At 39.8% G+C, this 24645-nt stretch overlaps 2 protein-coding genes across 5 annotated transcripts in view; one reads left to right on the top strand and one right to left on the bottom strand.

The window, feature by feature from the left end:
- The window catches only part of GOLM1 (golgi membrane protein 1), a gene marked incomplete in the record, with an annotated part of 57975 nt that extends 39087 nt beyond the window's left edge, over positions 1–18888 (top strand). The window contains 5 exon segments of the mRNA XM_034773096.1: positions 6618–6756; positions 10362–10539; positions 12621–12947; positions 16477–16602; positions 17044–18888. Of these exon segments, the coding sequence (XP_034628987.1) occupies positions 6618–6756; positions 10362–10539; positions 12621–12947; positions 16477–16602; positions 17044–17120 (847 nt within the window).
- Positions 18889–24275: 5387 nt separating this feature from the next.
- The window catches only part of NAA35 (N-alpha-acetyltransferase 35, NatC auxiliary subunit), a 37891-nt gene continuing 37521 nt past the window's right edge, over positions 24276–24645 (bottom strand). For all 4 annotated transcript variants that reach the window (XM_034773092.1, XM_034773094.1, XM_034773093.1 and 1 more), the window contains exon 23: positions 24276–24630. In XM_034773092.1, coding sequence (XP_034628983.1) covers positions 24571–24630 — 60 coding nt within the window. In that variant the 3' untranslated portion in view covers positions 24276–24570. The remainder of the gene's footprint in view (positions 24631–24645) is intronic.

Raw genomic sequence — 24645 nt, forward strand, 5'->3', positions numbered from 1 at the left:
CACGCATGTCCCGATTTTCCCAGACATGTCCGGCTTTTTGGGATTTCCCCCCGGACGGGGATTTGGAGCCCAAAAAGCCGGACATGTCCGGGAAAATCCGGACGTATTGTAACCCTAGAAAAAGTCAGGCCCTATATAAGTAGTAGCTTACTTTGGTTTCTGATAAATCTTGACAACAGTCACGAAGAAGAAAATTTTTGCTATTATGGACCTGATCCTGCTGTTTTTATACAACGCGAAGTCAATATGAATTTTGCCTGCTTTAGAACTGAAGGATCAGTCTCTGTTTTGTTTCGTTCTGCTGATTGTACTCAATACGTTTGTAAATTGTGGCTTGAGAACTGATATTTAGTATGTGGAGCGCCTCCTGCACAAGATTAGGCCTCATATTCGAGCTACCTTTCAAATAGTTATACATTACTAGGCTTTGTTTAGTTTATTTTGAATTGCATGTTAGGTATGGGTCTTCAGACTTCTAGCTCCAGAGAATTTGTGCTGAAGATTAATTGTCAGATGGTCTCAAATGAAAATACCTGTAAAACAATTGACCTTGTTTCTTGTATATATGGAAAAAGACAGGTGACATGTTAGTAAACTTTGTAGACTTTGTTTAAATTGTAGAGCAACTGACTTCCTGATGATTCACCCTGTTTACTTAGGTAACTGCTGACCTTATGAAATTGAAACCTTAGAATCATAGAATGTCAGGGTTGGAAGGGACCTCAGGAGGTCATCTAGTCCAACCCCCTGCTCAAAACAGGACCAATCCCCAAACAGATTTTTGCCCCAGATCCCTAAATGGCCCCCTCAGGGATTGAATTTACAAACCTGGATTTAGCAGGCCAATGCCCAAACCACTGAGCTATTCCTTCCCCCCCGCTTATGGGTCTTGTACACGTAACCTGGTTTTCTAAATTTGTTGAACCCCACAGATGGCCAAATGTGTACCCCTTGGCATGTTTAAGGTGTGGAAAGGGAGGACAGAATCATGTATTTTGGGCCTCTGCTGCATAATCCTCTGCTAGACGCAGGACTGGAGGCAGCGAAGATCAGTTATTTGCCAGAAATTCCCATGGAAGGCTGAGACCTGCAAGAGCAGTTTTATACCAAACCCTAAATGGGATGTCTTTAATGCTAATGAGCCAGATCTTCACACACAGGAGACAATCTATGCACAAAACTCCCCCTTTTATTATGCAGTGGGCCTCAGGCACCACCACCCATAACCCTCTCCCTCTTCTTTCCCAAGGCTCTTCAGAAAGTATTGTGTGCTGTGTAGACTAGGTGTCAGGGATATATCACACAGTAGCCTAGCCCAGGTTGAAGACCTGGTAGTGTGGCACCAATGAATCCATGCTTCCAGGTTGGTGGGGGTCAGAACACTTGTGGATGTGTAGGGCCCCTGAGTGGCTTCTGGGGATCAGGCATGTTTTAAGGGTGGGAGTGAAGGGGTTAGGAAACATGACCTTTTGCAATTCCAGCTCCCCAACAGGGGTAGCTGTGCGGAATCCCTATGGAGCTTTCCTCCTTCTGAGACTCCTCCCATGGGCTACCTGTGCAGGAGATATTCTGGGTTTATGGTTGCCCAATTATAATCTCAGTCAAGAGAGGCAGAAATTGTTTCCATAACTGCATAAGTTGCATTGTACAGACGTACATAGTTCTATTAATATGTTTCTTATTTTTATAGCTATCGAAAATACTTTTCATGATTTTTATGGCACATTTCACAGGCAGTATAATGTGTCAGACTTAATGTTGCTGTTAACTTTTTATATTACCAGTTGTGCTTTCTTTTTACTGTTGCCTTAACCCTGCATTGCACTTTGTATTTCATTAGTCATAGAAATGTATACATAAGTGTGCTCAGTAGAGGGCAAGTCACACTTTTAAAATGTGTATGGAGAGAGAGGGAGAGAGAACTTGTGACATAAACATTCTAAAGGCTTAGGAATGATCATTTTCCATTTTATTTGTGTATCAGGCCTTTTGAAGAAGTAATTACTTTGTTGGCAAACATAAAAAGATCTTCACAGTGTTATTTACTCTTGAGGAAATAAATAATATCTTCTAGTTCATTTTAAGAGCAGTAACACCAAACATTGCTGTTAGCACAGTGAGGTCTACGGTGTGTGATAATGAAATAAACATGAGGTGGTGGTGATTAAAGAAAGGGCAGTTTCACTGTGCCTACATGTCTGCTGTTGAGAACTGCTAATCCTCCATGAGTTCAATTTAAGTTTAGTGAGGGGAAAAAATGAGGAGGGATAGTATCATTCAGTACCAGAAAATGGGTTAAAATTAGAAATAAATTTTAAAATTACTCAGAAACATGACCGGGAATAAATTGTCTTGTTTTAAAAAAAGATACAGACAGCAATGCTACAGCTCTGAATTGTGTATGTTAAATTAGAAGACATTGAGAAAATCAATTATTATAGTAGTCTCTAATTAACAGATTTGGTTCTGAATCTTGTGGGAAACATACTACTGTCTTTTAGGAGGGAAACTGTTCATTAAAGCCTTAGCACAATCTAGTCATTCAGAAGAATTTGTTACATCTAGGAATGAGAGTAGGAGCTCTTCTAGCAGTTCTTACGTTCTTAGCAAATTGCAATTCAGAAATGTGGTTTCATGCCCACAAAATGAAAGAGTCTTTGTTGTCTGCATTGCCGTATATTGGCAGCAGGTTAAAATGCTCTTTATTCAGTATAGTGTCTCTCATTTCCTCCTCTTGGAATTAGTCATGATCAGTAATTAAACTCACCTTTCACCTTGATAGGAATGCAAACACTTTCACATAGAGTAAACTCCTGAGAACAAAGAGTGTATATTCCGTGTGCTTGTGATTCAGTGTGATAGTTCTGTTTGATGTACTGTCTTCTCAAAATGCAACAGGGTACTTCTGCTACACTCAGAATTACAAGGCAGTGAGTAACAATTATTTGGACTATATGCCAGTTGAATGTTTTGTTATAAGAAAAGTAAGAGCAGGAAAATCTGCAGCAGACCTATTTGTTTCTATTAGTTAATCTGGTTTACTCTAAAATTATCTGAGCCAGCTGAGGTTACTCAATCAGGGTGAACGGCAAACAGAACGGAGTAAGCAAACCCCAAATGCTGGTGAATATTCCAATACTTAGGTTTACCAAGCCAGCACAAAACGGCTTCTATAGCATTTCACTGGTTACTCAGAAGTCCAAATAATGCAGTTTCCGTAAAGTGCCCAGCCTTAGGCCTCCATCCAGACACACATGTCAGATATGACGACGATTACTGAAAATCTTATCTCATCATATAAAAGAAAGGTTCTTCCAACCCCAAAGGATCAGCCATATACCCAGGTCCAATTATAACTTGAATCTTACCCAAAATACGCGCTTATAGCCAATTCTTATTAACTAAGCTAAAATTTATTTAAAAAAAAAAAGAAGTTAAAAGATCAATATACCTACAGACTTGAATTCAATTCTTGAGGTCCAGATACATAGCAGAGATGAGTTTGTAGTTGCCAAAAAGTCCTTTTAGAAATAGTCCATAGGTTATAGTCCAATGTCCATATTCAGGGTGGCTCCAGTCAATGACTGGGGATCTCAATCCTTATGGCTTAAGGTTTCCCCCTCTTGAAACCCAAAGCAGATCTGAGATGAAGAAGGAGCATGTCCGAAGATTTTTATACATTTCCTGCAGCCTTTTGGCTTGAGAAAACAATAGGCTTAACTTTCCTTCTCCCAAATATCATGGCAATTAGCGCAGGATAATTTATCCATTAAACAGTTCAGATACAGGTTACCACAACCTTCAAAGAGACATATAGACAATTTCATTCTCAAGTGTCATCATAAATGTTAATATTCCCTTTTTGATCTGTGAATTAAAGCTATAGCAATAGACAAGACTTGTTTGCTTACATCACAAGACCTGAGCAAACATCTACCCTTCTATCTCTAACAATGCAGACTTGCATTTCAAAGCTCTGTTCATTTACCTATCTTCCTAAACAGTCTCTAAAGTTCGGCCATGGGTCAGGTCAGTCTGTGAGTTAATTAACTCTTTCTGGCCCTGTCACCTTTCAATGAAATATTATATTACACTCATAACGTCACAGCAGCACCGCCACCAGCAGCAGTGCAGAAGTAAGGATAGCAGTACGGCAACCCCCCTACACTAACCTTGTGACACCCCCTGCCCCGCAATTCCTTTTGGGGGTCAGGACCCCTACAATTACAACACTGTGAAATTTCAGATTCATATAGCTGAAATCATGAAATTTATGATTTTTAAAATCCTGTGACCATGAACTTGACCAAAATAGACTGTGAATTTGGTAGGGCTCTAGTTATGAGCTGGGTGAAATCTTGGTATGGGTTGAGCTTAAAACCTCATTCAAACTGATGTATGAATGCGCCCATCTGTGTAAGAAACACTTAAGGAGCCACGTGTAAAACAGAGCCTAAAAGATTCTGTCCAGGGTGTGGAAGGTTCCACTGGGTATTGTGACAGGATGTGAGTGTGTGTGTATGTGAGGGAAGGCAAAACCTACACAAACTGAGAACCAACAAGTCAAAGGAGAGAGGCAGAAATAAAACAGAAAACCAAGAAATAGCCTTGTGAGCATTGTGTGACCCTGGAAAAAACGAGAGAGAGCTTTTGGTTTTGGGTCTGGTGTTGGCCAAAGAGGCTTGATTGAGACTATAAGCTAAGAAACTGCGTCTTTTGTGCTTGGTTCCTCCTGTGTTTGGAGAAGCAGGACTTTGTACATTCCTTGTAAATAAAAAAATAAAAAATACTTGTTTGTTCTCTTGAATTCTTATCTGAATGTTCAGTTGCATATTCTTCTAACTAATCTGTTCTTAAAATGAAGAGTTCAATATTTTGTTCAATCTCTGCAGTTCTAGTAAGTGAAAAATCATTACGACCCGGTGGCTCTCTGGTGGCCTATATGAAATAAGTTGGTGGTCTGAGTCTAGTTCCAAGTGGCCAGTTCAGCTCTCTGTACAGCAAACATGCTGCTATAATTGGCACATTTTATTTAGAATTGGCAGAGAGGTCAATCGTTGACCAGGCCAGGAGGACCGAATTTATGAGTGGTAGATTTTCCAGGTGTGGATGGGGCACATTGATCGCCCCCACCAATGTGGAGAAGCTTGCCCTGCTGCTATGTGCACATTACCTGTCATGTGCATGAACAGAGGATTTTAATCTCCAGAATTGCTGATCTGCAACCTTTCGCAAAAAAAAAATTCTTCTACAGCAACAACAATCAAAACTAAGTGCTTACATGAGTTGGCTTTATTAGCACATGCAGTATGTAAGCACTCATAAAATGGAGAGTGAAACAAGTCATTATAGGCCACAGTTAGCACCCTCCCAGAAGATTCTCAAAATCTCCCACATTACATAAAGACAATTTTAGATCTCCTTATCTCCCCCAGGAGTTAAGAAACTAATATTAATATAACTCATGCCTGTGCTCAGTTTTTCTACAGTCCGTGGTGTTCACTCTTACTAATTTTAGGTGTTTCCTTTAGTTTGATGACTTTCTTACATTTAGAAGTTAGTCAGCCAAATCTTATTTTTGAACAGCCAAAACTCTCCTGGTGCAGCACAAACAAAATATTAGCAAAGGTCACTAACTTGACATTCAACAGCACCTCTGTCTACCTATTCCTTTCCTTTCTAGATGTGAAGTAAGTACCTTTTTGACTCTTGCATTAAAAACAAATGACCTGCTCACTTGGGATATGTCTTCACTGCAGAGTTTACTTGAGATAGCCAAGACCATCTGTGAGTCTCCACAATGGAAAGCCATACTTGGGTCATACCTGTGTTGCCATGTCTACACAGGTGTTGCAGCAACCTGGGTGAGGCACTAGAACTTTTGGGGACATATCCCCTGGTTCTCAGTGGTGCATTAAACTGAGCCACATTAGCAATTGTTTTGCAGTTTGTTGTGGCAAAGTTGTCTATCCTTCTTGGGCCCATGTATGTGGAACAGTTCTGAGCCCACCAACACAATAAACTAAAGCACTTCCCTAGCTCTGCTAAATTAACTTAGCTTCTCCCCATGCCTGCTGCATGAGTGTATCAGCTACCTCCTAACGTTCCATTAATTCAGGGGAACATCATCAGTCCAACTGTTTCTATGCAGAATCAATACCCAAAGGCTTAAAACTAGTACTTGAAATGTGTAATTTTCCCCCATCCATCTTGAGAAGTCACATGCCAGCTGAGCTATTTGCAACATGGCTTTCTCTTTTAAGTGTTCACCTCCATTTTCTTGGCACTTGCTGCAGTGGCATTTCAGTAAAGAACTAAGAAAGGAGTATATTTTCATAAATGAGGCACATTCTTCTAATGGTAATTTATATCCAATACAAAATGCTTCTGTATGGGCACTGTTATATTAATTTAAATGAAATCATCCCCTCAGATGATTCTAGCCCCACCTCCTATTTCTCTGTTGTTGTTTTTTCAAAGTATGCAAATGTAGGACTAGGAAATCAGCAAAATGGAAAAAGGAAAGATATGCACCGTTTGTGAGATTTTGGTTTTTTTGTCTGTTAGAGATGTTCGGATGACAGTACCTCTATAAGCTACTTGTTCTTTTCCTCAAGGTCCCAGTGCATCAGTCAGATGAAAGAGTTAAAAGAACAATGTGAAGAAAGAATAGATGAGATCACAAAAAAAGGCAGTGAGGCACCACAGGCCAAGGAAATCAAAGAATTGTTGAAAAATTCCAACAAAAACTACCAGGTAAGCATGTGTGTTGGTTTTTTGGTTTGGTTTTTTGGCAGAAACTCAGTTGTACCATTATTTAAGATGTCAATGGAGCTGTTCTATGTTGCTTTCTCCGATAGGGTGCTACTCTTTGATCCTTTAACATATAAAATAGCAATAGATTCTCATGATTTTTAACATACTAGATGATCCTGTTAAGCTTGGGAGGTTAGTGTTTCTGATAATAAATGAGGAAGTTGCAGCTTGACCTCTGTTGTCAGAGTGAGGCTTATTTAGGGTTGCCAGGTGTCCAGTTTTTGACGGGAAACCCCAGTTGAAAGGGGACCTGTGCAGTGTCTGATCAGTGCTGCTGGCTGGACCATCAAAAGTCCAGTTACCACAGTAACCCCGATCGGCCTCTGCCACCAGGAGGGTGGGAAGAGCAGCTGCTGCTGGAGGAGGCAGGATCCTGACAGTGCATGGCATTTCATACATTAAAATTAAAACACAAGTTTAAAAAACAAGCTTTAGAGTAATATGTTATAAAGCAAATTTGCCATTAATTGTACCTTAAAGGATTTTTGTGTTGCAGTTTCATTTTATAAAGTAACCTGAGGAATGAAAAATGGTTTGTGTTGAGCCTGAAAAGTCTCCTATTTAGTTATCTAGAAAGTTGAATGTCAACTATGCACCACAAATAAATGTATTCAAGTTTAGCCTTTTTTTTGTTTGGCAATTATTCATAGTTCATTGTTAAAAATTGTTCCCACATTTTGTGCAAACCTATTTAATCCTATGCGTTACTTCTGTACTATTGAGTAAATGAATGGTTTGAGTATTTGCTCTTTGTGCTGTGCTTGGTCACCCAAGTCAAAGCCCTGACTTTGACTGAAATTGGAAAGCCTTAACAAACATTTCCATAGTTATTTAAGATTTTCCCCCTTTCCCCCCCAACATTCTTGAAAACAAATTGCTGTATAAATGTTTGTAGAATACACAAAGGTGCAAATACCGTCCAAGTGAATTTGTGTGTTTTATTCAGCCATTGTTTGTAAATACTTTATTGCAGTATTTGTTCATCTCTAGCTTTACTGAAGCTCAGACAGGAAACTTTTTTGTGCATGGTGCATGTGATTTTCTACACTGTCGGGTTCCTATTTGTTGGCATTGACAATTTTATGTACTGTGCACATAAAATATTTTATATGCTCCCTGGCTTCTGTGAGCGTATGTCGAATTGTTCTTCTGCTGCATACATTGTAAACAAGTACAGAGAAGTAATAGCTTTATTACAGTCTAGTTTTCAAGTTGCAAGAAGTTGATATAATACAGCAGAACTTTAAGTGCTGCTCAGTTTTATGCTTGTAAAAGCAAACTAGCTTAGCATTTAGCCAGTAAAATGCTCATAGGTGTAAGGTTTGTTGCCCCTAAAATTTCAATGGCTGAATTTCTAAAGTGGCAGATCTTTAAGCTGATATTCTTTTACACCCATTAAACTTTAAGCAGTTCACTAGAGTAAGGGTTTCCTGGTATATGTTCTAGTGTTCTATCTCTAGTCTACTTGTAAATTAATCAGTGATGGCACTTGCTTTGCTTAGCTTAGCTGGGGGAGACTATGACAGTTTAACAGATTTCACTGTTAAGAACTTTTCTTGATACTATTTTTAGCCTAGTTCCATTGCATTACAGTGAAGCCTGTTTAACTGAAGCTTGGTTCTTATAATCCTGGGGTACCTACATCCTGGGGTTTCTTGGTGCATGCCTGTAGAGCCAGCCAATTGTAATTCCTTTTGCTGCACTCCTGAATTGGTGGACCAGAGTCGCTTCTTTATAGCGAAGCCGCCTGCTTCCTCCTTTCATCTGAAACCACTTTATCTGAGATCTCAGAATGCCCCCTAAAGATTCAAATAAACTCAGAGGTGAAAGTAAGCCGGTACACCCCGGTACGGCATACCGGCAAGAGCCAGTTTGCGGTACCGGGGCAGCCAGGCTTCCCCAGGGGGCAATTTAAAGGGCCTGGGGCTCCCAGCAGGAGCTGGAGCCACAGGCCCTTTAAATTGCCATCAGAGCCCCACTGCTGGAGCCCTGGGGTAGGGCTGCAGGGCTCTGGGGGCTATTTAAAAAGTCCAGGGCTCCCGCTGCTTCTACTGCCCTGACCCTCTAAATAGCCGCGGGAGCCCCACCACTTCCCCAGGGCTCTCACAGCTATTTACAGGGCTGGGGCGGTAGAAGCAGGGGAGCCCCAGGCCCTTTAAATAGCCCCCAGAGCCCAGGGGTAGCGGGGGGAGAAGGGGCTCCAGCTGCCTCTGCCACCCCAGACCTTTAAATAGCCGCGTGAGCCCCGCCACTTCCCCAGGGCTCCCGCGGCTATTTACAGGGCCGGGGCGGTAGAAGCAGGGGAGCCCCGGGCCCTTTAAATAGCCCCCAGAGCCCCGGGGGGAGGCACTTACCTTACAGGGTGGGCTGGGGCTGGCTCTGACTCCCTCAGCCATGCCTCTTTCGCCCTAGGCCCCGCCCCTTCTGGGGGCCAGAGCTGGCCCCAGCGTACCGGTAAGTCACTGGACTTACTTTCACCCCTGAATGAACTGGACTATTCCATATTCTGTATACCACAGTTGGAGCTCAGCTGATGTTTCTTAGTGACTGATTCACCTTGTCATCTAATGCTGATGTCTGCTATGTGGTTACTTGTGCACACAGTCTCTGTATCAATGAACACTCATGCTGTAGCAAGTTGTGATAGCCGAAGTGGTCTCTGGCTTTGTAAAACATTTGCTGTACTAAACCCACACTTGTTAGCTGCCATCTGCCTTTGTGAACAGTCCTGATGGTGGTCACTCTTAGGGTATTATTTTGGCTTTCATCTGTCAACAGGTGTGATAAAGAAGCAGATGGTGCCAATGAGGTGGAAGAAGGATTACAATACTTTTTTGTAGGAGATGGCATTTAGGGGTTTACAAGATGTCCATCTAAACCCATGTTTGCCACTCACCCACACTCTGGCATAAGGCTTGGATAAACTTGAGATCAGGCATTATGACAAGTAAACAACAGAAATATGTGCATTGAGTGCAGAGCAGAAAGGCAGGACTCCTAACTGGTAACATCAGAACAGTCCAAATTGAACTAATTCATGTATCTGAATTAGGCTGCCATAAATTAGTGTTCCCAAAATTTATTGAAAGCTGAGCCCTCCTTGAGAAAAACAGTAGTAGCTCCTCCAGCCCAGCAGGGCAGCCTGGGGGCAAGTTGCACTGCCTCTGTTCTGTATCCAAAACTATTTCTTGGTGCTCCAGAGGGACACGTCCTTCACCCTTGGAAACGTTGCTTCAGAGAACAATAGCTCCTGATGCACTATGCATAGCAACTACTGAATCTGATGATATTGGGTGGAGTAGTACAGGAAGAGGCATTATATCAAACTGTTCCGTTGGTGTACTGTGTGTGGAAACTGTGCAGCCTGTTTATCGGGGTTGCATTTTACTTCTGACTCCAATGAAGATTTCAGTTCAAGTCTATTTCTTGAATTGGTTTTGGAGCATTTAGATTTCTCTAGTCAGGGTTAAAAATGAAATATAAATCAGAGCATAGGAATAAGCATTTGGATGGACAAATCACATATGTCTGTATATGCTTTTAAGGGTAATATTCAGCTGCCAACTTTTAATCGACCAGAGCTCCAGCTGCATGACCTGGAAGAGCAGAAAGGAGATGAGGAGCAAGAGAAGAACAAAATTCCTGGAAATGTAGCTCTAGAAGCATCAAAGCCAACACCCAGTGTAAAAAAGGTACCAGAGATTGAGTCTCATGAAGACAAAGGTAAGATTGGCTATTTACATCACTAACACCTTAATAGCAACTGAGGTGAGAAATGGCTTCTCACCATTTTTATTTTAAATGGTGTTTTAATTTAATTAAATGTATTTTCATTCTAATTTAATTAAACATAAAAAAATAATTTTAATTTAATTACAGGTAGAAAAAATTGGATACAACTTTAGTTCAGCAGATTGACATTGATCATTGTATTTTTTCCGTGCTTATGGAAAGTTATAGTTAATAGCTAATGTCTGTCAAAATATATATTTTTTTAATTAAAATGCTTCCATTGGCTGAAAAATATGTTAAAGTAGTGGCTACATCCCCAAAGAGGACTTGGGCTCAGCATTGAAACACCTAACTTTAGGCACCCAGGCTCCCTATATGATGTATGGGAAGAGTTAGATGCCTAAGATCCACAAAAGCCGGCAAGCTAAGTGGGGAGCTGCCTAAGAGTGGCAATAGGAAGTACTGAGGAGAGGTGCACGGACTAGACTTGCTCCTTAAAAGGACTTAAGCGCCCAACTCTGGACCAGATAGAGGCACCTATCTCCACTTGGGAGTCACAGTTGTGAACCCTCTCCTGGAGTTAGGACTGACCAGACTTAGGAGCCTTTCCTGCAAAAAACAGTGGTGGTGGGTCAGAGCGAGAATGAGTGACTCTGTAGCCTAGTGATTAATGCACTCTTCTGGGAGACCCAGGTTCCTGTCCCTGCTCTATTGCATTCCCGCTTCAGTAGGAAAAAGATTGAGACCTGCCTGCTAGCCCAGTGGTTAGGGCACTCACTTGGGAAGGGGGAAATCTGTGTTTAAGTCCATGCTTTACATTAGGCAGAGTGGGATTTGAACCTGGGTCTCCCACAGGTTAGGTGGTAGCTGAGTTTCTGAGGATCTAAATTTTGGATTTAGACATCTGAAGTGGCAATGAGGTGCCTAATCTTTGTGAATCTAGCCCTAGGTGTATGCTGCAAGTAACAGGACAATGTTATGTTTGGCAGGCCTAAATTAGTATCCCTAATTTGCTATGGAAAAGGCGCTCTCTTTTCTGAAGACCTTCTGAAACAAGGACTTGACTTTAATAGCCTAACACATTATAGTTTGTTTTTAGTAGATGTGACCTTCCTGCAACTGCTGGAAGTTATCCTTTAATCAAACACAAGTTATTAGGCTCAACACAGAAGTAACTGGATGAAATTTAAGGGCCTGTGATATAAAGGAGTTTAAACTAGATGATCTAATGGTCCCTACTGGCCTTAAACTCTATGAATATGAATGAATGAATGGTTGCCACATTCTCAGCTTAGCATCACATACGTTTGAAATTCAATTTCCTTGTAAATTTTTTTTACCATATTTTCTTAAAATACAACTCTGAGCATATTGCGGGTCTCATTCCAGAGAGCTAGTATTTCAATCTGACTTTTTTTATAAGGATCTTCTTGTGAATTGTATCTCAAACCACTGTAAGAATACAGCTACATGGCGAAAATGACGCAGCAGTGTATGCTGGGACCAGTAGTGTCCCTAAGCTGCATCTCCATATTAAAGACAAAAGCAGCTACAGGCTATTTGTAGAACTCACATCTGGTGAACCTTGTAGTAGGCTGACTCTGTTTAAAGCCAGTTGCATTGCTAACAATATAGTGTGCGCACACACACAAAAATAAGCTTTTTACACTTTTAATGCTGTGAGAATAGGCATTTACATAGAACATTAAAACTCTGTATTTAAATAGTTCTACTTTGTATGTGCAATTATTAATTGATCTCACTATAACCTGAAAGGGATTCAGACTTTTTCCCTATTTACTATAAAACAAAGACAATGCAGACTTTAAACCCCTTATGAAATACAAATCCTGCAGTGGTTTCTAATAGTACCTTTAACTTAGAGTACCCTGATTTATGCCTATACATTCTTTGGAGTTGATGCAGCTTAAAGAGATGTCCCTGCACAGGAAAAAAAACTGAACGTGGGTGGGCAGAGGGCAGTTGATTCTGTTCTAGCTTTTTAAAGGCTTAAGCTTTGCTAGGGTCAAAACTCTGCTTAGTGCACAAACTGTGATTACATTGCTTTTCAGAAGGGACACGTGATCTGGTTGCGGTGAACAAAGAGGAGCCTAAAACGGAAGATGAGAAGCTTTTTGTTGATCAAGGACCCCCACACAATTCAGCCAAGAGTGCCATGGAGCATGAGGAACTATCTCCTGAACTAGGAAAGGAACCGAATCCATATGAGGGGGTAAATGTTCCTAAAGAAGGTGATGCAGAAAGGGGGTCTGTCAAAATGCAAGAACCACCTGCAGGCCATGCTGTCAATCAAGAAAATGCTGCCAATGAAGAAGTGGAGCGGGAGCACCTCTTAAATTATGATGCTCAGCCGGATGACCAGGAGCCCAATCAGGATGGTTAGTACAAAGACTCACTCAGGCTATCTAGCTCCCATTGGCTTATGTCACAATGCAGTGGTCTGTCATGTGAGAGACTGGTGCTCAGAGACAAGTTCCCTGCTTTCCTTGCTCTGTGGGTGGAAGCTGGAATTTGTTTCCAGCTCTTATGCTTGTTAGTTGTATTCTGGAGTGGTTTGGGTCCAAATCTCCACTGGGATCAGCTGTCCTGCCTGTTTGGTACAGATGTTGGGCCATCTCTTGCTCTTTTACCTACACCAGCACATCCATTGACATCAGACTCCTTATGAGTAATTCTAATAGGATTAAAATATATCTATAGCGAGGGGTGGGGGTGAAATGTTTTTGTTAGTTTGGCAAAAAAACACCACCACCACCCTGCAATTTTTAATAAATTAAAAGGAAATTCTTTTAAACAGTAATATTTCTGTTGGACTTGGCAGACTTGCACTACTATATATGTACCTGGAGACAAAGCAGTTTGAATTTACTCTGCATTACTTCACGCCTGGTGAACTAGAGCCATTATGTTTTAGTTCACTGCTCAGTGTTTACCAGCCAGATCACTCAGTTTCTCCTGCCTATATAGTAACTGTCCCTAGGCTCTGTCCTTTCTGTGGATTTGATTCTGTGAAGCATTGAGTCTCCTGTAGATGGCACATACCCTCAGCTTTCATTGATGCTTTCAGAATCTTGCTAAATATTTAGCCTTTGGGCTTAATCCTGCAAGTAGTGTGTTTTTAAGCAGACATGAATTTTTGGCTTCAATTATAGCCCAGGGATACACTAGAAAAGGTTTGCTGGTAACACTACTGACACACGTTCCTAGTGTTGATATAGCTTTTGCTGAATATAGTTTACCAGTCCTCAGGCCAAATAAGCAATACTACCAACTACACTTTCATCCTGGTATAGCTGCATCTACATTAAGGCTTTGTTGGTATAGAAATGTAATTTAAAAAAACCAATCACTCCCCTGACATTACAATACTGGCAAAAATGTCTAGTGTGAACAGAGCTTTACAAGTACATCAAAACTTCTAGCTACAGTCATCTTGCGAGTGGTGCAGTCTTAGTGACAACGTTCTCAGCTATATCTGGAATTTCATCTAAAGTACAAATCAAAAGTACACAGGCAACAGGATGGTGCAGAAGAGTTCACACAGGCCAGAAAATGAAGATTGTCTGATTGTAGCAAAATGAAAAGAATCCCCCTGTGACGGGTTGGATCACAGAAACCCCCTTGGGAGCTGCCACCCGATGTGCAAAGACTACCCCTGCTTCTGTTTTCCCTGCCAGCTCAGGACTCCAGCACCCTGTCTTGCTGAGCCAGACACTCCTGTTTGGCTCCAGACACAGATCCGGGGTCTGAATCACTTGTCCCAAAGCTGCAAGTTTACCTGAAAACAGCTCACAGTAGTGCGCTTGTCTTTAGCACTCAGATGCCCAACTCCCAATGGGGTCTAAACCCAGATAAATCTGTTTTACCCTGCATAAAGCTTATGCAGGGCAAACTCATAAATTGTTCGCCCTCTATAACACTGATAGAGAGGTATGCACAGTTGTTTGCTCCCCCAGGTATTAATACATACTCTGAGTGAATTACTAAATAGAAAGTGATTTTATTAAATACAGACAGTAGGATTTAAGTGGTTCAAAGTAGTAACAGACAGAACAAAGTAAGTCACAAGCAAAATAAAATAAAATGCGCAAATCTATGCCTAATCAAACTGAATACAGATAATCTCACCCTCAGAGATGCTTCAGTAAGTTTTTCTCAGACTGGACACCTTCCAGGCCTGGGCACAATTCTTTCCCCTGGTACAGCTCTTGTTGCAGCTCAGGTGATAGCTAGGGGATTCTTCATGATGGCTTCTCTCTTCTCTGTTCTCTTCCCCCCTTTATATATCTTTTGCATAAGGCGGGAACTCTTTGTCTCTCTGGGTTTCCCCCCCCCCCCTCACTGGAAAAGCACCAGGTTAAAGATGGATTCCAGTTCAGGTGACATGATCACATGTCACTGCAAGATTTCATTACTCACTTGCCAGCACACACATATACAGGAAGACTCACAGGTAAATACAGCCATCTGCAGACAATGGGAGTCCAAACCATCATTAATGGTCCACACTTTACACAATTACACAAGATTCCAAACCATCATTAATGGTCCACACTTTACACAATTACAATAGGCCCTCAGAGTTACATTTTATATTTCTAGTTTTAGATACAAGAGTGGTACATTTATACAAATCAGATGATCACACTCAGTAGATTATAAGCTTTGTAATGATACCTTACAAGAGACCTTTTGCATGAGGCATATCCCAGTTACTTACATTCACTTATTACCGTATTTTCTCTAAAACTATCTCAGTTACATTATATTGACTTATTATCAAGTTTTTTATAAAACCATATAGACTGCACAACGTCACACCCCCACTCCCAGTTTTGCTGCAAACCAGTTCTCTACTTTCCAGGTACTAGCACATATTCTCTTGCAGATAAAGCAAAGTGAAAGTAAGAAGCCCAAGATTAGTTTTCTGAACTTCATTACAGTCTTTTATACTCTTTGAATGTGATACATGTAGTTAGGCTAACTTTACATACACCACTTGCTCTTCATAACAGTCTTTCAGAACTGTCATGAAAATTTACCTGCATAAACACAAAATCTCCTTGCCCCACTTGCTATGATAAAACTAATTGTTACTTACCTACCAAACTAGTTATTTGTCCCATGTCATTAGACAAACAGGCTTGCAAGGCTGTCATATGTGGACTACCATTGTGAATCCTGAAGTCCTGTGTTCCTGGGGCTTGTTTGAAACATCTTGCTGAACAGAGGAAGCTATTCATTATTCTTTTCCTTTGCACATGCCACTAATAGCTACTACTGTTTTTGTTCAGTTTATCCTTCTTTGGTTGCCATTTACCATTTCTTTCTGTAACCTTTTGCTAACACTTGCTCTTCCTATTCCGCTGAACATTGACTTGTTTAGCATCCTGGGGTATGGGAATTTTAATCTGTCCATTGGACAGATTTGCAGCAAGGGAGATTAGGTTTGAGTGTTTTTCTTAATATCTAACTATAAGGATAGTTAATTACTGAAGCAGGTTATCTAGGGAGGTGATGGAATCCTTGTCATTTGGAGCTTTAAGAACAGATTAGACAAATATGTCATCAGGCATGGTCTTGGTGTATGCATTTCTGCTTCTCAGTAGGGGCAACGGTTAGATGACATCTTGAAGGTCCCTTCCTGCCCTACATCTCTCATGTTATCAACCCTTCTATATACAAGGATTATAGCAAACTTAGTTCTGAAATTGGATAGGCAACTGTAGCAAATAAGAATAGCTGAGAACTGAACCTCTAAGCAGAGGGTAATCAAATTTCAAAGGTTTAAGATAAATTCTACCTGTTGTAGAGTTGGAGTATGAGGGAGACTGTTTTTCTAGCAACAGTGCTCTACTGCAGCTGTAGCAAGTTTTTGGCCACTAATGAAACTAAATATCTTTATAGATAAACAGGGAGCCGAAGCAGCGAACCAGAACAACATAGCAGTTGACTACAACTTAGATGAAAATGAGGCTGAATCTGAAACTGACAAGCAAGCAGCACTGACAGACAATGAAAATAACTTGCATGGTAAATTTTTTTTTTTTTTTCCAATCCCCTTGTACACAGGATACTGTATTTTTAGAACTGTCCCATTAAAAGGGTTTTGGGAGGGATGAAACTGACTGGCTTTCTATTAGTCAGTTTAGTTAACTCTGATGCCTTTGTGCTTGCTCTGACTATAGCCGGGGCCAGACTTTGCTATTACCAATTTTGCTCTGGTGCAATAAGACTTCAGTGAAGTTACTCTCCATTTACATGAGAGGGGAGAAATGGACACTCAGTACAGTTTCATGGTATATGTAAAAGCAAACCATAACTAGATACTTGTGATATTGCACTATTCTACTGTGATCCAATCCTTTCAGTAAGGACAATGTTGTTTCTCTTGCTGCTGTTCCACCTCTTACAAATGGAATCAATTATTCCAACTCTTACAGTATTAAGAATTTCACTTTTTTCCTCCCTTAGTAGCCCAAAATCCTGAAGATCCGAATATGAAGAACCACTTATTTGATCAAGGTGAAGAGGAGAGACAGAGGCTGTGAATAAGGAAGCACACCATGTGTGACTCAATCACCTGCAAACAAATCCAACCATAACGATCCAGGTGAAGCTAGAATGCTTGATTGCCATCTCAAGGCTTTAAAAGGGTCCCAAATAAAGTAGATTACGGTTGTGAAGTTTTAGTACTATGCTTCAATGGTTAAAATTATACTTTGTCTCTTACAGAGGTTTAAAGCAGTTCTGACTTCTGTCAAACTTTTTTTTTTTACTGTTTTAAAACCTTACTTAGCTAGCAATAATTGTAATACTTTTAAACAGTCAGCTAAGTTGTACAATCATACAACAATGGCATGAAGTAGGGGAAACAAAGTAATTCTAAGATCATATTTTGAATCCCTACCTGTGATTCAGATGCTAAATTTAGACTGATCCTCCCCCAGCAAATGGTATGTTTAGTCCTTATCGTCACAAAGGCTGGAATAGTTGATCTGACCCTCTCAAACTACTACAGGGCTTTTGGATAGCCTTTTTTCCCCTCCTGTAATCTCTCTCTTCACCACAGAAGAATAGCATGGTTCCCATGGGAGGTCATGTCAAAGAGGCTGAACCTGCATTCAACAAAGCTAGCAAGATGGTGTGGATTAGCTTTACAACTCATTTTAGTAGGAAGATTTGGTTTCTGCCAAACTGACTTGAAGCTACCACTGTCTAAGGGAAGGCTAAAATGGTGTGCCATATATATTCCTTCCTTCACCCAACCACCATTGCATTTAAAGACATTTTTATGTGGGACTGAGTAAACTTGAACACATTGAAGTTTATTATGCATAACAGAATACTTGCTCACTGTTACTGTACAATGTTTTTATTGTAACATGTTGAATGTATTCATTGTGGTAAACAAACATACAATACCTCCTAGTGCCATTAGGAAAGCTTTGGGAGTGCTGGTCTCTCATTGTTACTGCAAGGTGCCTGTTGAAGCAGGAGTTTAAAGTGGGGAAAGTCCACCACACCATCTATCACAGATAGTTCTCACCATGCTGTTTTAAAACAATTAGTATCACACATACTCTCAGCTACCCCGGAGGTTTTGTCCTTGATTCCACTTGTAAATCCTGGTTGATAAAAGTGGGTAGGTTACAGGGATTTGGATCCTGATACTGAAGGTCACCTGTATGCCATAGTCCAGTGTTTCAGACAAAGGGAAAAGAAAATGAAAGCAGCTCGTATCCTGTAACTGCTTGTTCAAGAGGACTATTTTTATAACTTGAACAAATCCAAATCAACAGTTCAGATACTAATACAGAATAGGAGACAGTAAAACAAGATTAGAGGAGAGAAGAGGTGGTAGACATGACTAAATTGTACAAAGGACTGCACACTGCCTTTAAGTTATACTCTGCCAGCCAGGGAAATCTGATGCTTCACTCACTACTCATGCACTTTATTTCCTTTCCAGTTATGTACTGTATACCATAGCTCACAGTGCCAGTAATCTGGCTATAATCATTTGAGCACAATTTTTTTGTATCTTAAATAAAGGTAGTTGCCATACAATAAATAGGGCTATACTCAGAAGCTGCATTAAACCTGGCCTTTGTTATACATAAATGAATGCATATAGACAAAATACACTGATGAGAGTTGAGAGTTTCTGAATAATGTAACTAAGTTGTCCTAAGAAATGCATTGCAATGTTCTCCTCTATACAGTAACGAAGGCCGACACAGAAATATTACATTTCTGAAACTTTTCCTCTCACAATACATTATGTTCATGGTTTGGGGGTAGGCTATACAAACTTAAGAAAACACACAAGCATTTTGTAGAGTGACAGAGGAATGGGAGAGACAAGAGGACACCACCTCTAAAAATGTGGACAAAGTTGGGATGTATTGCCTTTGACAGTACATAGTTGCAGTTTTTAGTGAAAAGGTCAATTCTCTATCCCAACTCTCCAGCCATTAGGTAATATTACACATCAGACAGCTTAAAAAAATAAGATGGACATTAATTTATGACTGTCATGCATTACATGGGGGATTGAATCATCTGTAAATAAAAACTTACTTTCTAAATGGTTTTTGAAGGATTTGGATTCTAACTAATTTTTTAAAATGTAAAAGGCAAGGGGCTTATGTCAACTGTATAGAAAAGAATTTTAGAACTAAAGCTTTTTCTAGTGGGGCAAGAGAAATTAGATTTACTCAGAACTGTGGTTTTAAACAGCTTTGTATATTGCCTAAAATCATTTGTACTCACTTTGAGTTTCCTGAATGAAGTTATGAACTTGACAGGGTGGCGAACTGATTTTTGTTCTTGTTCAAAATGTTTTTGCAATGAAGCCTGATCAATTTTAGAAAAACATTTTAAAATAAAACTAAATCTTTTTCAGTGTGTATTTAACTAATTTTAAACAGGGCTGGCTTACTTTCAATGTTAGCTCCTAGTGTGGGGGGTTGAGGGGGAGGAGAGAGCTGATTCATTTACCCAATTTCTAATTCATGTATTCTATAAATGTGACACAGTACAGAAGTTATTGCTAGTTTCTTAACATGTTACCTGTTGACCAGCTTGTGTATTTCCAGTAGAAGGTGGTTTCCTTTGAAAGTGTGCAGTCCAATTTGCCTGGAAGTTTAGTAATAATAATTCTTCACAATGCAGAGAAGTAGAGAGGTCAGTACACTAAAGTATTTTTTTTATTGAATTTACAAAGGAGAGAAGGTAACTTAAATATTGATTTCTAATATATTTAGTCTGCCAATTTTGGGTGTTCAGTTTCAACTGTGATTAAACCATTTTGTAGAGATGGTTAGAAGTTGTCCAGCAGAACGCTTTACCATCAATGTCAATTTGTTGAAAGCTAAATGTTGTTTTTCAAGTGATGGTCCAACTGAATTTAGAAAAAAGTGTTTTATAATAAAACTCAGCCAAGCTCAGAACAAAACGTTTTGATAAACATTTCAATCAACCCAAAATGAAGGCTTTGGAAATCTTGATTTTTGGGAAATTTAAATGTTTGTTCCATTTTGGAACACAGACGTTTAAAATTACATAATTTCCTGCAAAAAGAAAAATCCAGCTCATCTTGCCTTCTGGTCTTGCTTTTTAATTCAACTGTTATTCTCAGCACTGGCTTAGAGCGAGGAGTTCTGCCACTCCTAACTTTCACAAAACATCTACTTGCCTCAAGAGAAGACTACTGTGTACTGTTGCTTTGAATGAATTTTCAACCCTCTTGTAACCAAAAAAACCCTTCCCCTACCGTAGATCTGGGCAATGAGGTAGGCAAAACTTTGCAGAGAGACTATGAAGTGCCTGCTTTGCTTGCTGTATTACCATTTTGACTTGACAAGTGCTTTGCAAACAGATCTACCTTTCCAAATAGGTTTATAAGAGTTGGAGTATCAAGACATTTAAAGATTCTGGCCATGATCTTCAAGCTTCTTGAAAGGCCTAGACCCAAACTCCTCAAAGACAGGCTCTTTGTTACCATGATTTTATAGCAGTTCTGATCAGGAACAATGGAACTGTCAACTCCCAGGGTGGTGCTTACAGCTCCCTGTCCATGGTTTTGGAACTCCCTTCCATAAGAAATTAAACAAACTTTATCAGGTTTGGAACATGACCCAACTCTATTAACTATGTGTAAATGCTATGATAAACAATTTACTATACACTCATTCTTGCATAGAGGGAAGGTCAGAGATTAATGATGATTAGACTGGATGGTAGACAGATGTATCCAAGCACCTTACAGCAGTACCATACTATCTCATGTGGAAATACTGATTAAAGCAACTGCTGTGCAGTTGATTTGAGCAATTAGCCCCTTGTAAGTCTTCATGTCCAGACAGCTACACAAGCTAGGTCTAGAAAAAATTCCTTAATGAGATTTCCCCTCCTCTTCCTTTTGTTACATCTTGGCTTAACTGAGAAGTGTTTATATAAATGTGAATACACTGCTTCTCCCTAACGGTAACAGAGGCCCATTTTGCTTTTAAATGAAAAAAGTGAAATTATGAAATCACATGGGATCAGAGTAAAGTAGCTGCCTCTGGAACAGCCTGTAGTTATAGCCATCAAGTGCCTCTAAAAATAGTGCTCTTACACTACAGCTTTGCAGTTGCATCATAACTACACTTCGTTCAAATAAGTAAGTTATGTGGCTCAATATACCAGAGAAATTGAACACTTGTTTCATACAGGCAGACAGACTCTCCTGGCCTTAAACTCTATCAGTCTATGAATACCTTTTGAGTTTGCAAGGCTAGGAAAAAAAATCATTTTTACTTGTAAGCTGAGCAAATGTGATGGTAATTAAGATAAAAACCTGGAACCCCAGGGACAAGGGAGAGACATATCAGATTAGTATCATAGATATCTGTATATTAATGCAAGAAATATGGGGAACAAACAGGAAGAACTAGAAATAAACATAACTATGGCATAGCTGGCATCACAGAGATTTCGTGGGATAATATTCCAGAAGGGTACAGCTGGCTCAGGAAGGACAGGCACGAGGTGTTGCCTTGTATATCAAAACTGTATACACTTGGACTGAGGTTGAAATAGAAAGAGACAGAATTGTTGAAAGTTTCTGGGTAGGTGTAAAAGGGGTAATAAACAAACAAACCAGGAGTGATGTCATGGTAGGATTCTATTGTAGAACACCTAACTAGGAAGAAGAGATGAGACTTTTTTTTTTTTTTTTTTTTTAAACTAACAAAAGCATCCCAAGCACAGGACTTCAACTATCCAGACATCTGTTGGGAAAATAATACAGCAGGGGACAAATCATCCAACAAGTTCTTGGAATACATTGGAAACAGCAATTAGGAGAGAGGCTGTTCTAGACTTGATTGTGACAAACAGGGAGGAACTGGTTGAGAATTTGAAAGTGGAAGGCAGCTTGGGCAAAAGTGACCATGAAATGACAGATCATGATTCTAAGGAATGGTAGGAGGGAAAACTGCCCAGTAAAGGTAATGATTTCAAGAAGGCAGCTTTAGCAAACTCAGTGAATTAGTAGGTAAGATCCCATGGGAAGTAAGTCTAAGGGGAAAAACAGAGAGTTGGCTGTTTTTCAAGGAGACATTAAGGGTTCAACAGCAAACTATCACTGTGCCACAAAGATAGGAAATATGGCAAGTGACCCCGCTGGCTTAACCAAGAGATCTTCAATGATCTGAAACTCAAAAAGAGTCCTACAAAAAATGGAAATTAGGTCTAATTACAAAGGATAAATATAAATAAAGAATACAAGTATGTAGGGACAAAATTAGAAAGGCCAAGGCACAAAATGTGATTCAACTAGAGACAAATGGTAATAGGAAAACATTCTACAAATACTTTACAAGCAAGAGGAAGACCAAGGACAGGGTAGACCCATTACTCAATTGGGGGGTGGGGGTGGAGGGACAGGAGAGAGAGAGACACACAATAACAGAAAATGTGGAAAAGGCAGCAGTGCTAACTGTTTCATTTCAGTTTTCACCAAACAGGTTAGTAACTACTGAACACCAGTAAAAATGAGGTAGGAGCTGTGGCTAAAATAGGGAAAAAAGTTAGATGTCTTCAAGTCATCAGGGCCTGATGAAATAAGTCCTAGAATACTCAAGGAGTTAACTGAGGAGATATGAGCCATTAGTGATCATCATCAAAAACTCATGGAAGACAGGAAAGATTCCAGAGGACAAATATAGTGCCAATCTATAAAAAGGGGAATAAGAACAACCCAGGGAATTACAGACCTCTGAGTTTAACTTCAGTACCTGGAAAGATAATGGAGCAAATAATTAAACAATCAATTTGCAAACACCTAGAAGATAATAAGGTGATGAGCAATAGTCTGCATGGATTTCTCAAGAACAAATTGTGTCAAACTGACCTAATAGCTTTCTTTGACAGAATAACAAACCTTGTGGATAGGGAGGAAGGGGTAGGTGGTATAGCTTTGACTTTAGGAAGGCTTTTCATACTCTGTCGCATGACCGTCTCATAAATAAACTAGGGAAATACAACCTAGATGGAGCTACTCTAAGGTAAGTGCATAACTAGTTGGAAAACCATTCCCGAAGAGTAGTTATCAGTGGTTCAGTTATAATCTGGAAGGGCATATCAAGGGGGGTCCTTCAGGGATCAGTTCTGTTCAATATCTTCATAAATTATTTGGCTAATGGCATAGAGAGAACACGTAAAGTTTGTGGAGAATACCAAGCTGGGAGGAGTTGCAAGTGCTTTGGAGGATAGGAGTAAATTCAAAATGATCTGAAGTAAATAGGATGAAATTCAATAAGGACAAATGCAAAGTACTCCACTTAGGAAGGAGCAATCAATTGCACACGTACAAAATGAGAAATGACTGCCTGGGAAGGAATACTGCAGAAAGGGATCTGGGGACTATGGTGGATCACAAGCTAAATATGAGTTAGTGTAACACTCTTGCAACAACAACAAGCCACCATCATTCTGGGATGTATTAGTAGGAGTTCTGTAAGCAAGACACAAGAAGTAATTCTTTCACTCTACTCCATGCTGATAAGGCCTCAACTGTAGTACTGTGTCCAGTTCTGGACGCCACATTTCAGGAAATATGTGGACAAATTGGAGAAAGTTCAGAGGAGAACAACAAAAATGATTAAAGTTCTGGAAAACGATCTATGAGGAAAGATTGAAAAAACTGGGTTTAGACTGGAGAAGAGAAGATGGGGGCATAACAGTTTTCAAGTATATAAAAGGTTGTTACAAGGAGGAGGGCAAAAAATTGTTCTTGTTAATCTCTGATGATAGGACAAGAAGCAATGGGCTTAAATTGCAGCAAGGGAAGTTTAGGTTGGATATTAGAAAAAACTTCCTATCAGGGTTGTTAAGCACTGGAATAAATTGCATAGGGAGGTTGTAGAATCTCCATCTTTGGAGGTTTTTAAGAACAGGTTAGACAAACATTTGTCAGGAATGGTCAAGTTATTATATAGTCCTACTTTGAGTGCAGGAGACTGAACTAGATAACTTCTTGAGGTCCCTTCTAGTCGCACACTTCTATGATTCTATAATGTCATTTTCAGAGAGTCCTTGTTCAAACCAGAATTTCACTTTAACTCAGCTGCACCTATCAGACAGGCTCTACTGTACTGTATCATATTCAGCCATGAGTGTTATTAAATCCTTACAAACACCACTGTCAGTCAGAATTCATTAAAATGATTTATGATTAAATCTGTAATAAAACCAAATAACGTACAATGTTGTTCAATAATGCAGTTGATTAAAAACCATTTCACCCATAGAACATTATACAAACCACTTTAAAACAGCAGTTGTCATTCAGGTCATGTAAGGAAGTCAGACTAAAGATATTCCATACAACAGTTCTTTTATCCAAGAGATCCATTTAACTTCTGGCTACAGTATAAAATACTCCATTTCAAAGCAGGTATCTGAAATACAGATTACAGTTCAGGTATCCTAATAATAATCTCTTGTCTTTCAAACAAGTTTCACAACTGGGAAATATTTGTGAGGAGAGAAGTCAAATTCTGGAGGAACCTAGAAGAAGAGAGA

Source organism: Trachemys scripta, chromosome 6, assembly GCF_013100865.1.
Source record: "Trachemys scripta elegans isolate TJP31775 chromosome 6, CAS_Tse_1.0, whole genome shotgun sequence".
In the NCBI taxonomy this organism is placed as follows: Eukaryota; Metazoa; Chordata; order Testudines; family Emydidae; genus Trachemys; species Trachemys scripta.